Source organism: Oncorhynchus kisutch, linkage group LG4 (genome assembly GCF_002021735.2).
Source record: "Oncorhynchus kisutch isolate 150728-3 linkage group LG4, Okis_V2, whole genome shotgun sequence".
Classification (NCBI taxonomy): domain Eukaryota; kingdom Metazoa; phylum Chordata; class Actinopteri; order Salmoniformes; family Salmonidae; genus Oncorhynchus; species Oncorhynchus kisutch.
In genome coordinates, this window is record NC_034177.2 from 19,550,515 (window position 1) to 19,564,396 (window position 13,882).

At 42.9% G+C, this 13,882-nt stretch overlaps 1 protein-coding gene across 3 annotated transcripts in view; it reads left to right on the forward strand.

Moving 5' to 3' along the window:
- Positions 1-13,882, forward strand: part of fbn2b (fibrillin 2b) — a 119,604-nt gene that overhangs the window by 89,109 nt on the left and 16,613 nt on the right. For 2 of the 3 annotated variants that reach the window (XM_031822601.1, XM_031822600.1), the window contains exons 40-51: positions 51-200; positions 490-561; positions 778-903; positions 1,226-1,351; positions 11,169-11,294; positions 11,410-11,526; positions 11,632-11,760; positions 11,999-12,118; positions 12,487-12,612; positions 12,821-12,973; positions 13,148-13,213; positions 13,331-13,456. In XM_031822601.1, the coding sequence (XP_031678461.1) occupies positions 51-200; positions 490-561; positions 778-903; positions 1,226-1,351; positions 11,169-11,294; positions 11,410-11,526; positions 11,632-11,760; positions 11,999-12,118; positions 12,487-12,612; positions 12,821-12,973; positions 13,148-13,213; positions 13,331-13,456 (1,437 nt within the window). The remainder of the gene's footprint in view (positions 1-50; positions 201-489; positions 562-777; positions 904-1,225; positions 1,352-11,168; positions 11,295-11,409; positions 11,527-11,631; positions 11,761-11,998; positions 12,119-12,486; positions 12,613-12,820; positions 12,974-13,147; positions 13,214-13,330; positions 13,457-13,882) is intronic. The other variant, XM_031822602.1, reaches the window with a different exon arrangement.

Sequence of the window (13,882 nt, forward strand, 5' to 3'; positions counted from 1 at the left end):
TGTGTATTTATGGTGAGTCATTCTCAACCCTCTCTCTGGTGACATCACAGATATGAGGAAGAGCGTGTGTTACCGCAACTTTAACGACACGTGTGAGAACGAGCTGTCGTTCAACATGACCAAGAAGATGTGCTGCTGTGCCTACAACGTTGGCAAGGCCTGGAACAAGCCCTGTGAAGCCTGCCCTACCCCTGCCACCTGTGAGTTGGAACATAAGACACACAGACATATTATCTCCAACACTTTCAATACAGCCCCTTAAAATGTTCTTAAAATGTTCTTAATATGTTCTTAAAATGTTCTTAAAATGTTCTTAAAATGTTCTTAAAATGTTCTTAATATGGTCTTAAAATGGTCTTAAAATGGTCTTAAAATGGTCTTAAAATGGTCTTAAAATGTTCTTAAAATGGTCTTAAAATGGTCTTAAAATGGTCTTAAAATGGTCTTGGTGCATAAGTTCACTCAGTTGTTTTGTCCTCTCTCCCACAGCGGAGTACCAGTTACTGTGTGGGAACCAGGCTCCTGGGTTCATCATAGATATCCACACAGGCAAGCCCATCGGTAAGGTCATTAGGTCAAAGGTCAAATAGGTCATAATGGCCTACTGCTCGCTCAACACATAAACTGATCAATATTGTCGTCATTATTGTAATTTTATGGTACCACTATGTCTGTGTCTATTGTAAATCGTGCTTTTGAAGACTTCATCGAGTAGAAAGGGGCTTTGTGAGTGAAAGAGTAGCTAACATAGCATGATGTTTCTGTATTGTTCTGCAGATATTGATGAGTGTCGAGAGATCCCGGGGATATGTGCCAACGGAGTGTGTATCAACCAGATAGGAAGCTTCCGCTGTGAATGTCCCGTGGGTTTCAGCTATAACAATATACTGCTCATCTGTGAAGGTAAGGCTCAGACACACACGCAACTACACACACACACATACTCACACTCAGTCTATACATAATCTCTGACACACAAAACAATCGCTTACATTTAGCAGACACTCTTATCCAGAGCCATTTACAGGAGCAATTAGGGTTAAGTGCCTTGCTCAAGGGCACATGGGGAGATTTTTCACCAAGTTGGCTTGGATTCAAACCAGCAACCTTGTCACTTTTCTATTTGGTCCTCCTCAGCTTCTGAATGACTTCATACTGGGCTTTTACAAGACAGCTATGACCACTGTGACTGACGGTTGCCTGCTCTTGTTTTTCTTCCCTCCAGATATTGACGAGTGTAACAGTGGAGACAACCTGTGCCAACGCAACGCCAACTGTATCAACATCCCAGGGAGCTACCGCTGCGAGTGCTCGCCAGGCTTCAAGCTGTCCCCCAGCGGGGCCTGCGTGGGTGAGTCCAGACTCTGTGCCTAGGGGCAGCAGGGATTTACCATCTCAGAACAATAGGGGGTTGGAGGGATTATGCTAATGGTTTATGAGTGACGTGTACTACAGTGATTTTCCCTATCGAGAGGGAAAATGTATGAGAGTTAGATGGTTTATTAGTCAATGGGAAAACACACTGAGATTCGGTGCCTTTTGAGGTCTGAATTTGTCCGAAAAAAAGTTTCATTTCACCTCATTTTAACATTCTGTCAAAAAGAGAATGTTAAAATGAAAAAGTAAAATCAATATTTTAGTAAGTGCCTACTAGCACTTCCTATTCACAGCCCCTGTCAGCCCTTATATGTTGAAAATGGAAGATTTTGTCATCAATAAGCACCTTATTTGGAACGCAGTGGCTGTACAGTAGCATGCTATATATGATGTCAGAGCTCAGTGGCTGTACAGTAACATGCTATATATGATGTCAGAGCTCAGTGGCTGTACAGTAGCATGCTATATTTGATGGCAGAGCTGAGTGGCTGTACAGTAGCATGCTATATATGATGTCAGAGCTCAGTGGCTATATAGTAACATGCTATATATGATGTCAGAGCTGAGTGGCTATATAGTAACATGCTATATATGATGTCAGAGCTCAGTGGCTGTACAGTAACATGCTATATATGATGTCAGAGCTCAGTGGCTATATAGTAACATGCTATATATGATGTCAGAGCTCAGTGGCTGTACAGTAACATGCTATATATGATGTCAGAGCTCAGTGGCTATATAGTAACATGCTATATATGATGTCAGAGCTCAGTGGCTGTACAGTAACATGCTATATATGATGTCAGAGCTCAGTCGCTGTACAGTAACATGCTATATATGATGTCAGAGCTCAGTGGCTGTACAGTAACATGCTATATATGATGTCAGAGCTGAGTGGCTGTACAGTAGCATGCTATATATGATGTCAGAGCTCAGTGGCTGTACAGTAACATGCTATATATGATGTCAGAGCTCAGTGGCTGTACAGTAACATGCTATATATGATGTCAGAGCTCAGTGGCTGTACAGTAGCATGCTATATATGATGTCAGAGCTCAGTGGCTGTACAGTAACATGCTATATATGATGTCAGAGCTCAGTGGCTGTACAGTAACATGCTATATATGATGTCAGAGCTGAGTGGCTGTACAGTAGCATGCTATATATGATGTCAGAGCTCAGTGGCTGTACAGTAACATGCTATATATGATGTCAGAGCTCAGTGGCTGTACAGTAACATGCTATATATGATGTCAGAGCTCAGTGGCTGTACAGTAGCATGCTATATATGATGTCAGAGCTCAGTGGCTGTACAGTAACATGCTATATATGATGTCAGAGCTCAGTGGCTGTACAGTAACATGCTATATATGATGTCAGAGCTCAGTGGCTGTACAGTAACATGCTATATATGATGTCAGAGCTCAGTGGCTGTACAGTAACATGCTATATATGATGTCAGAGCTCAGTGGCTGTACAGTAGCATGCTATATATGATGTCAGAGCTGAGTGGCTGTACAGTAACATGCTATATATGATGTCAGAGCTCAGTGGCTGTACAGTAGCATGCTATATATGATGTCAGAGCTGAGTGGCTGTACAGTAACATGCTATATATGATGTCAGAGCTCAGTGGCTGTACAGTAACATGCTATATATGATGTCAGAGCTCAGTGGCTGTACAGTAACATGCTATATATGATGTCAGAGCTCAGTGGCTGTACAGTAACATGCTATATATGATGTCAGAGCTCAGTGGCTGTACAGTAACATGCTATATATGATCTCAGAGCTGAGTGGCTGTACAGTAACATGCTATATATGATGTCAGAGCTCAGTGGCTGTACAGTAACATGCGATATATGATGTCAGAGCTGAGTGGCTGTACAGTAGCATGCTATATATGATGTCAGAGCTCAGTGGCTGTACAGTAACATGCTATATATGATGTCAGAGCTCAGTGGCTGTACAGTAACATGCTATATATGATGTCAGAGCTCAGTGGCTGTACAGTAACATGCTATATATGATGTATATCACAGTTTTATTTGAGACGACTGTACAACCATTAAGATTAATTGTCAGATTCAACAGAAGATCTCTTTGTTTCTTGGGACCTAGAACAAGCATCTCTGTTTTGTCTGAGTTTAATAGTAGAAAGTTTGCAGCCATCCACTTCCTTATGTCTGAAACACATGCTTCTAGCGAGGGCAATTTTGGGGCTTCACCATGTTTCATTGAAATGTACAGCTGTGTGTCATCCGCATAGCAGTGAAAGTTTACATTATGTTTTCGAATAACATCCCCAAGAGGTAAAATATATAGTGAAAACAATAGTGGTCCTAAAACGGAACCTTGAGGAACACCGAAATTTACAGTTGATTTGTCAGAGGACAAACCATTCACAGAGACAAACTGATATCTTTCCGACAGATAAGATCTAAACCAGGCCAGAACATGTCCGTGTAGACCAATTTGGGTTTCCAATCTCTCCAAAAGAATGTGGTGATCGATGGTATCAAAAGCAGCACTAAGGTCTAGGAGCACGAGGACAGATGCAGAGCCTCGGTCCGATGCCATTAAAATGTCATTTACCACCTTCACAAGTGCCGTCTCAGTGCTATGATGGGGTCTAAAACCAGACTGAAGCATTTCGTTTACATTGTTTGTCTTCAGGAAGGCAGTGAGTTGCTGCGCAACAGCCTTCTCTAAAATTTTTGAGAGGAATGGAAGATTCGATATAGGCCGATAGTTTTTTATATTTTCTGGGTCAAGGTTTGGCTTTTTCAAGAGAGGCTTTATTACTGCCACTTTTAGTGAGTTTGGTACACATCCAGTGGATAGAGAGCCGTTTATTATGTTCAACATAGGAGGGCCAAGCACAGGAAGCAGCTCTTTCAGTAGTTTAGTTGGAATAGGGTTCGGTATGCAGCTTGAAGGTTTAGAGGCCATGATTATTTTCATCATTGTGTCAAGAGATATAGTACTAAAACACTTGAGCGTCTCTCTTGATCCTAGGTCCTGGCAGAGTTGTGCAGACTCAGGACAACTGAGGTTTGGAGGAATACGCAGGTTTAAAGAGGAGTCCGTAATTTGCTTTCTAATAATCATAATCTTTTCCTCAAAGAAGTTCATGAATTTATCACTGCTAAAGTGAAAGTCATCCTCTCTTGGGGAATGCTGCTTTTTAGTTAGCTTTGCGACAGTATTAAAAAGGAATTTCGGATTGTTCTTATTTTCCTCAATTAAGTTAGAAAAATAGGATGATCGAGCAGCAGTAAGGGCTCTACGGTACTGCACGGTACCGTCCTTCCAAGCTAGTCGGAAGACTTCCAGTTTGGTGTGGCGCCATTTCCGTTCCAATTTTCTGGAAGCTTGCTTCAGAGCTCGGGTATTTTCTGTGTACCAGGGAGCTAGTTTCTTATGAGAATTTTTTTTAGTTTTTAGGGGTGCAACTGCATCTAGGGTATTGCGCAAGGTTAAATTGAGATCCTCAGTTAGGTGGTTAACTGATTTTTGTCCTCTGGCGTCCTTGGGTAGGCAGAGGGAGTCTGGAAGGGCATCAAGGAATCTTTGTGTTGTCTGTGAATTTATAGCACGACTTTTGATGTTCCTTGGTTGGGGTCTAAGCAGATTATTTGTTGCAATTGCAAACGTAATAAAATGGTGGTCCGATAGTCCAGGATTATGAGGAAAAACATTAAGATCCACCACATTTATTCCATGGGACAAAACTAGGTCCAGCGTATGACTGTGACAGTGAGTGGGTCCAGAGACATGTTGGACAAAACCCACTGAGTCGATGATGGCTCCGAATGCCATCCGATGATGCTCCTATATATGATGTCAGAGCTCAGTGGCTGTACAGTAACATGCTATATATGATGTCAGAGCTCAGTGGCTGTACAGTAACATGCTATATATGATGTCAGAGCTCAGTGGCTGTACAGTAACATGCCATATATGATGTCAGAGCTCAGTGGCTATACAGTAACATGCTATATATGATGTCAGAGCTCAGTGGCTGTACAGTAACATGCTATATATGATGTCAGAGCTCAGTGGCTGTACAGTAACATGCTATATATGATGTCAGAGCTCAGTGGCTGTACAGTAACATGCTATATATGATGTCAGAGCTCAGTGGCTGTACAGTAACATGCTATATATGATGTCAGAGCTCAGTGGCTGTACAGTAACATGCTATATATGATGTCAGAGCTCAGTGGCTGTACAGTAACATGCTATATATGATGTCAGAGCTCAGTGGCTGTACAGTAACATGCTATATATGATGTCAGAGCTCAGTGGCTGTACAGTAACATGCTATATATGATGTCAGAGCTCAGTGGCTGTACAGTAACATGCTATATATGATGTCAGAGCTCAGTGGCTGTACAGTAACATGCTATATATGATGTCAGAGCTCAGTGGCTGTACAGTAACATGCTATATATGATGTCAGAGCTCAGTGGCTGTACAGTAACATGCTATATATGATGTCAGAGCTCAGTGGCTGTACAGTAACATGCTATATATGATGTCAGAGCTCAGTGGCTGTACAGTAACATGCTATATATGATGTCAGAGCTCAGAGGCTGTACAGTAACATGCTATATATGATGTCAGAGCTCAGTGGCTGTACAGTAACATGCTATATATGATGTCAGAGCTCAGTGGCTGTACAGTAACATGCTATATATGATGTCAGAGCTCAGTGGCTGTACAGTAACATGCTATATATGATGTCAGAGCTCAGTGGCTGTACAGTAACATGCTATATATGATGTCAGAGCTCAGTGGCTGTACAGTAACATGCTATATATGATGTCAGAGCTCAGTGGCTGTACAGTAACATGCTATATATGATGTCAGAGCTCAGTGGCTATACAGTAACATGCTATATATGATGTCAGAGCTCAGTGGCTGTACAGTAACATGCTATATATGATGTCAGAGCTCAGTGGCTATATAGTAACATGCTATATATGATGTCAGAGCTGAGTGGCTGTACAGTAACATGCTATACATGACATCAGAGCTCAGTGGCTATACAGTAACATGCTATATATGATGTCAGAGCTGAGTGGCTGTACAGTAACATGCTATATATGATGTCAGAGCTCAGTGGCTATACAGTAACATGCTATACATGATGTCAGAGCTGAGTGGCTATACAGTAACACGCTATACATGATGTCAGAGCTGAGTGGCTGTACAGTAACATGCTATACATGATGTCAGAGCTGAGTGGCTGTACAGTAACATGCTATACATGACATCAGAGCTCAGTGGCTGTACAGTAACATGCTATACATGACATCAGAGCTCAGTGGCTGTACAGTAACATGCTATACATGACATCAGAGCTCAGTGGCTGTACAGTAACATGCTATACATGACATCAGAGCTCAGTGGCTGCACAGTAACATGCTATGCATGACCTCAGAGCTCAGTGGCTGTACAGTAACATGCTATACATGACATCAGAGCTCAGTGGCTGTACAGTAACATGCTATATATGACATCAGATCTCAGTGGCTGTACAGTAACATGCTATATATGATGTCAGAGCTCAGTGGCTGTACAGTAACATGCTATATATGATGTCAGAGCTCAGTGGCTGTACAGTAACATGCTATATATGATGTCAGAGCTCAGTGGCTGTACAGTAACATGCTATATATGATGTCAGAGCTCAGTGGCTGTACAGTAACATGCTATATATGATGTCAGAGCTCAGAGGCTGTACAGTAACATGCTATATATGATGTCAGAGCTCAGTGGCTGTACAGTAACATGCTATATATGATGTCAGAGCTCAGTGGCTGGACAGTAACATGCTATATATGATGTCAGAGCTCAGTGGCTGTACAGTAACATGCTATATATGATGTCAGAGCTCAGTGGCTGTACAGTAACATGCTATATATGATGTCAGAGCTCAGTGGCTGTACAGTAACATGCTATATATGATGTCAGAGCTCAGTGGCTGTACAGTAACATGCTATATATGATGTCAGAGCTCAGTGGCTATACAGTAACATGCTATATATGATGTCAGAGCTCAGTGGCTATATAGTAACATGCTATATATGATGTCAGAGCTCAGTGGCTATACAGTAACATGCTATATATGATGTCAGAGCTGAGTGGCTATACAGTAACATGCTATACATGATGTCAGAGCTGAGTGGCTGTACAGTAACATGCTATACATGACATCAGAGCTCAGTGGCTGTACAGTAACATGCTATACATGACATCAGAGCTCAGTGGCTGTACAGTAACATGCTATATATGACATCAGAGCTCAGTGGCTGTACAGTAACATGCTATATATGATGTCAGAGCTCAGTGGCTGTACAGTAACATGCTATATATGATGTCAGAGCTCAGTGGCTGTACAGTAACATGCTATATATGATGTCAGAGCTCAGTGGCTGTACAGTAACATGCTATATATGATGTCAGAGCTCAGTGGCTGTACAGTAACATGCTATATATGATGTCAGAGCTCAGTGGCTGTACAGTAACATGCTATATATGATGTCAGAGCTCAGTGGCTGTACAGTAACATGCTATATATGATGTCAGAGCTCAGTGGCTGTACAGTAACATGCTATATATGATGTCAGAGCTCAGTGGCTGTACAGTAACATGCTATATATGATGTCAGAGCTCAGTGGCTGTACAGTAACATGCTATATATGATGTCAGAGCTCAGTGGCTATACAGTAACATGCTATATATGATGTCAGAGCTCAGTGGCTATATAGTAACATGCTATATATGATGTCAGAGCTCAGTGGCTATACAGTAACATGCTATATATGATGTCAGAGCTGAGTGGCTATACAGTAACATGCTATACATGATGTCAGAGCTGAGTGGCTGTACAGTAACATGCTATACATGACATCAGAGCTCAGTGGCTGTACAGTAACATGCTATACATGACATCAGAGCTCAGTGGCTGTACAGTAACATGCTATACATGACATCAGAGCTCAGTGGCTGTACAGTAACATGCTATACATGACATCAGAGCTCAGTGGCTGCACAGTAACATGCTATACATGACATCAGAGCTCAGTGGCTGTACAGTAACATGCTATACATGATGTCAGAGCTGAGTGGCTGTACAGTAACATGCTATACATGACATCAGAGCTCAGTGGCTGCACAGTAACATGCTATGCATGACCTCAGAGCTGAGTGGCTGTACAGTAACATGCTATACATGACATCAGAGCTCAGTGGCTGTACAGTAACATGCTATACATGACATCAGAGCTCAGTGGCTGTACAGTAACACGCTATGCATGATGTCAGACCTCAGATTCTCCGCTTCACAACACTGTATGGGTTTTGACTGACAGCTGTTATAAACTTGAGCACCTGACGTGGCAAGAAGATGCCCCATCCTTCCTGCTAATTGGGCTACTTTTGCCCATTTGTTATTGTCTGAGTGAGGGAAATGCTGTAAATGGAGAGGAGTCTATGTGATCTGAAAGATGAGATGTATTATATTAAATACCACTTTGATGTCATACAAGTAAACCACACACCCATGAGTCCAAATGTGCACTTCACATTTCCATATTTTAAAACTCATGTAATTTACAGTATCAATGTTTACGATGTCTATATTTGATCCACAGTTAGAAGGAGTACATGAGTTATACCCTGGGTTGTCCTGAACAGAATGAGCCTTTGTCTGTCATATTGTGATCAAAATCAGCCACGGAACATACACTTGAATGCAGTCATGACTGCGTTCTATGCATTCCAAAATTACAATCTGTTTGTCTGATGTGCTTTTTGAAAGCCTAACACTATAATATCCTATTTTATAACTTATCTGGCCATGTTTTCAATAGAATAAGCTTTCAAATGATGCCCATCTGACCCAGATTGGGATTTCAAATGGACCGTTTTGGGATTGCGTGAACAACAACAGTCATTGTGTGATGGTGGCGATTCAGGGCTGTGTTCCAAACAAAACAACTACAAGTGTGCTTGCTTCAGTTCCTCAACGGCACAGCTAGAAGAGATCAAAAAAGCACTTTATATTTGAAGGCTCTTTCCTTGAGTAGTAAGAGTGGAGACACCAGATTTAAGGGGGGGATTTTAACAAGTTGACCGTAACAGGGTTGAGGATTCTTTGATCTAAATCAGCCATAAATCCCCTTGTGACAGGAGGAATAATGGAAGCTTGTTGTGTGCAACAGGGAGTGACAACAGGGAGTGGCAACAGGGAGTGGCAACAGGGAGTGACAACAGGGAGTGGCAACAGGGAGTGGCAATTGAATGTTTATTGTTAAAACCTTTGTAGCCTGTCTATCGATGGGTAACAGGGTTGACATGTTTTGCTCGACCCGCTCAGTTTTCCACCACAAAACACCAGAAAATGAGCAAAAAGAATAACCTGCTTTTACACTATGATTTTACTATTAGGGGCTGTATTTTCAGCTGGCGTGAAGCCAGCGCAATTGTCAAACGCACACTAGTTTGTGATTTCGACCTGTTTAAGATGACACTTTTCTGTATTTCAATCCTAGCGCTAGGATTGGAAATGTACCTGTCTTATATGATCTGACGCACAGTGCCCATGGAACAAGAGAGATGTTATTTTTGTGCCCGTAAACCTTGTATTAAGAAACATAAAAAATAATTGTTTTTTTTCCATTTCATTTGATCACAAACCAAGCAGAGCCTCCCCCCAGCGTGAGCCTCCCCTCACGCCCAATGCATTTGCCAAGTAGTCAACTCTATCATAAAGAGGTTGGCTCGTGAGACCGTTTTGAAACAAATCTTAATCACCAAAGATCAAGTTTGGAAGCATCCCTTTTAATAAACTGTATCAATCCACAATGGACTAGGAAGTGCCTCCATGCAGCCCAATTGGAGTTGATGACAACGCAAAGACCGTCAATAACTTACAGACCACGGCATGCAGTATTAAGCCATGAAACGCGTTGATATGCCAGTGAGTGGCCAGTGAGTGGCCAGTGATTGACCAGTGATTGGCCAGTGAGTGGCCAGTGAGTGGCCAGTGATTGACCAGTGAGTGGCCAGTGAGTGGCCAGTGAGTGGCCAGTGATTGACCAGTGAGTGGCCACTGAGTGGCCACTGAGTGGCCAAGCCCTTGTCACGCCTATAATTGATGTATTCATAAAAACCCAGCCCTTTTGCGTCACCGCCAGCTATTGCGCTCATAATTCCTGCAATGAAGATAGCTAAAATGTTTCTGACACACCCCCGGACCTGTAGCCCTATCGTCAGCACTTAGATTGACCATTGGGTTAGGTTTGTTAATAAAATAGAACCTTAAATGTCCAATGTTTCTTTTGATAAACAATAAAATAATAGTTTCACCATATTAAAATGAGAGTTCACGTAACAGGGTCGACCTTAAAATGAGGGACAGACGTAAATTTATCACTAATCATATGAAATAAATAATTATCTTCAGAAATGACTTTGTCAAAGCAACAAAATAACTAGGGATTTACAAAGATGGTGAAGACTTGGAGAAATGTTGGGGTTAAAGTGGATTCAAATCTTCCTAGAAGTCAATGCTGCATTTTGGCACTTTAGCAAACCAGATGTATTGAATTCTCCACGTGGTCTATATTAAAGGAGCTTCAATATAACAGGCTTTTAAAATTCAATATTGGTGCACAATTTCTACTTAAAATATCAAAGGGAATGACCCATGTAATGTATTTCTCAGAGTCAGTTAGTTAATGCTGGATCGATGAATCTTCTCTCCCTAATGTGTGTAGACCGTAACGAGTGCCAGGAGATCCCTAACGTGTGTAGCCACGGAGAGTGTATCGACACCCAGGGCAGCTACCGCTGTCTCTGCCACAACGGTTTCAAGGCCACCGCCGACCAGACCATGTGCATGGGTGAGTAAAGAGTCCCAGGAAACTCAATAGACTTACAATAGCAGACACAGTAGATCCTCTATAGTTTGGTTTCAATGAACTCGTCTCAGTCTCACCTGGTCGCGCTCCGTTTCAGATATCGATGAGTGTGACAGACAGCCGTGTGGGAACGGAACCTGTAAGAACACAGTGGGCTCCTACAACTGTCTCTGCTTCTCTGGCTTCGAGCTCACGCACAACAATGACTGCATGGGTACGTACTCGATCACATCCCAGCGCACATCTTAGAAAATAATGATCATGTTTGAAGCATATTTTGAATAAGATGAAAACAAACAAATCTCGATCCACTTTCCAGACATTGATGAGTGCAGTGCGTTGGTGGGTCAGGTGTGTAGGAACGGCCAGTGTATCAACGGCCTGGGCTCCTTCCAGTGTCTCTGTCAGGAAGGCTACGAACTCACCCTAGACGGAAAGAACTGTGTTGGTAAGTCAAGTCAACTTCCAGGCAGACCAGGAACAAATACATATTGTGTCAAATCATTTCAAATACTTGACCCACACTTGATTTAGTTTGCCCTGTACAATGGAACCAAGGGAATAGTCCAAAAAAGTGCAAACTCCAAGCTAAATCAAGTATTTGTTTTAATGTATGTCTGACCAGCGTTGGTGTGTGTGAGATGAAGGGTATTTCTAGTGAGGAGTCTACCACTGTCGTTTGTCAGATATCAATGAATGTGTGAGTCTTCCTGGGACCTGCTCTCCTGGAATCTGTCAGAACCTGGATGGATCCTTCCGCTGTATCTGCCCAGCTGGATACGAGGTCCAGAACGATCAGTGTATAGGTAGGAGTCTCCTTCACACACACACACACACACACACACACACACACACACACACACACACACACACACACACACACACACACACACACACACTGGACCACCACAAGGAACATGACTCCATGACTTCTGTACATACTGATCCCACCTGCTCACACAGCTAGAGCCATAATATGCTCACAACTACACATCAGGGTGTCAATGACCATCCATCTGGCCCAACACACACACACACCGTATGTGTAACGGCCGTATAGCCTTGTGCACTGTTGGGGTGACACGTTTATACACACACATACACCCATACACCATCTGGCTTTGGAGTTTAAAACTCATCCCCTCTCCCTCCTGTCATCCCTCTCTCCTCCCAGATATCAACGAGTGTGAGGTGGAGCCCAATATCTGCCAGTTTGGCACGTGCACCAACACCCCAGGAAGCTTCCAGTGTATCTGCCAGAATGGCTTCGTCCTGTCTGACAATGGACGCCGCTGCTTTGGTGAGGGAGAAAACCCTCCAAGATGTCACTAAATGGCCATGTTAGAGAGTACAATTGTGGAAATATAGTCTCAGATTTGTTAGTCGCAGCACTTCTGTTCTTTCTAGTGTGGCCAAAAAGTAATAATCTTTTTTATACTGTCTCAGCCTCACTGGTGGTAGTCAAGTGTCTACTCTCCTCCTGACTTGGTTGTTTGCAACCCCTACAGATACTAGAGAGAGCTTCTGCTTCACCCGCTTTGAGTCTGGCAAGTGTTCTGTACCTAAAGCCTTCAACACCACCAAGGCCAAGTGCTGCTGCAGCAAGATGCCAGGCGAGGGCTGGGGAGACCCCTGCGAGCTGTGCCCACGCGATAGCGACGGTGAGTCACACACACGACACGTTCCACACACACACACAGTACTTTTCCAGTCAATGTAGTGATAAAAATGCATTCTTCAACTCAAGCCAGTTGATATGAGCTAAACCAAAATGATCCTGTCTTGTTATCAGTCCGTAGATCTAACCTCTGACCTCTGTCTCCTTGTGTCTCCAGCAGCCTTTGACAGCCTGTGTCCCTACGGCCATGGAGCTTTGCCTGGACGAGGGGACGCCCGTGAGGGTGAGTGACAGACTGGGCCACCCCCAGACATACCCACCCCTCAACTGCATCAGCTCTTTGATGACCCCATGCCAAAACTCTCGGGTCAATAAACTGTCCTTGTCTGTCTTTCTGTAGATATGAATGAGTGTCTGGACAACCCAGGCGTCTGTCAGAACGGTGTCTGTATCAACACGGATGGATCGTTCCGCTGCGAGTGTCCCTTTGGGTACAACCTGGACTACACTGGGATCAACTGTGTTGGTGAGCTGACCTCTATTGGGGGGATGAACATTTTTTACATCTTTATTTTAGCAGGGGGTCCTATCGAGACCAATGTCTATTTTACACAGTCCTGCATTTAGACAATTTACAAATGCAACATAATACAACTATACAAAATGACAAAATACACTTAAGAGAAACAATCACATTTCTCAACAAACAGGTCCCCAATCAACAATTTGAACTGCCCGAGAGGCACCGGTACATCTAGTTGTAGGGAACGCTGTAGATTGATCCATACATGGGATGCAAAGAAACTAAAAGCTGATTTACCTAACAAAGAGGTCTCCAGAGTTAGCCATCCCTGAGACCGGGTATGGTAACATGTACGTCTGAAGTTTAGCAATGATGTTAGCAAAGGTACTGCAGACGTTTTTGTAAGAGAGCCTTATACATAAAAATATA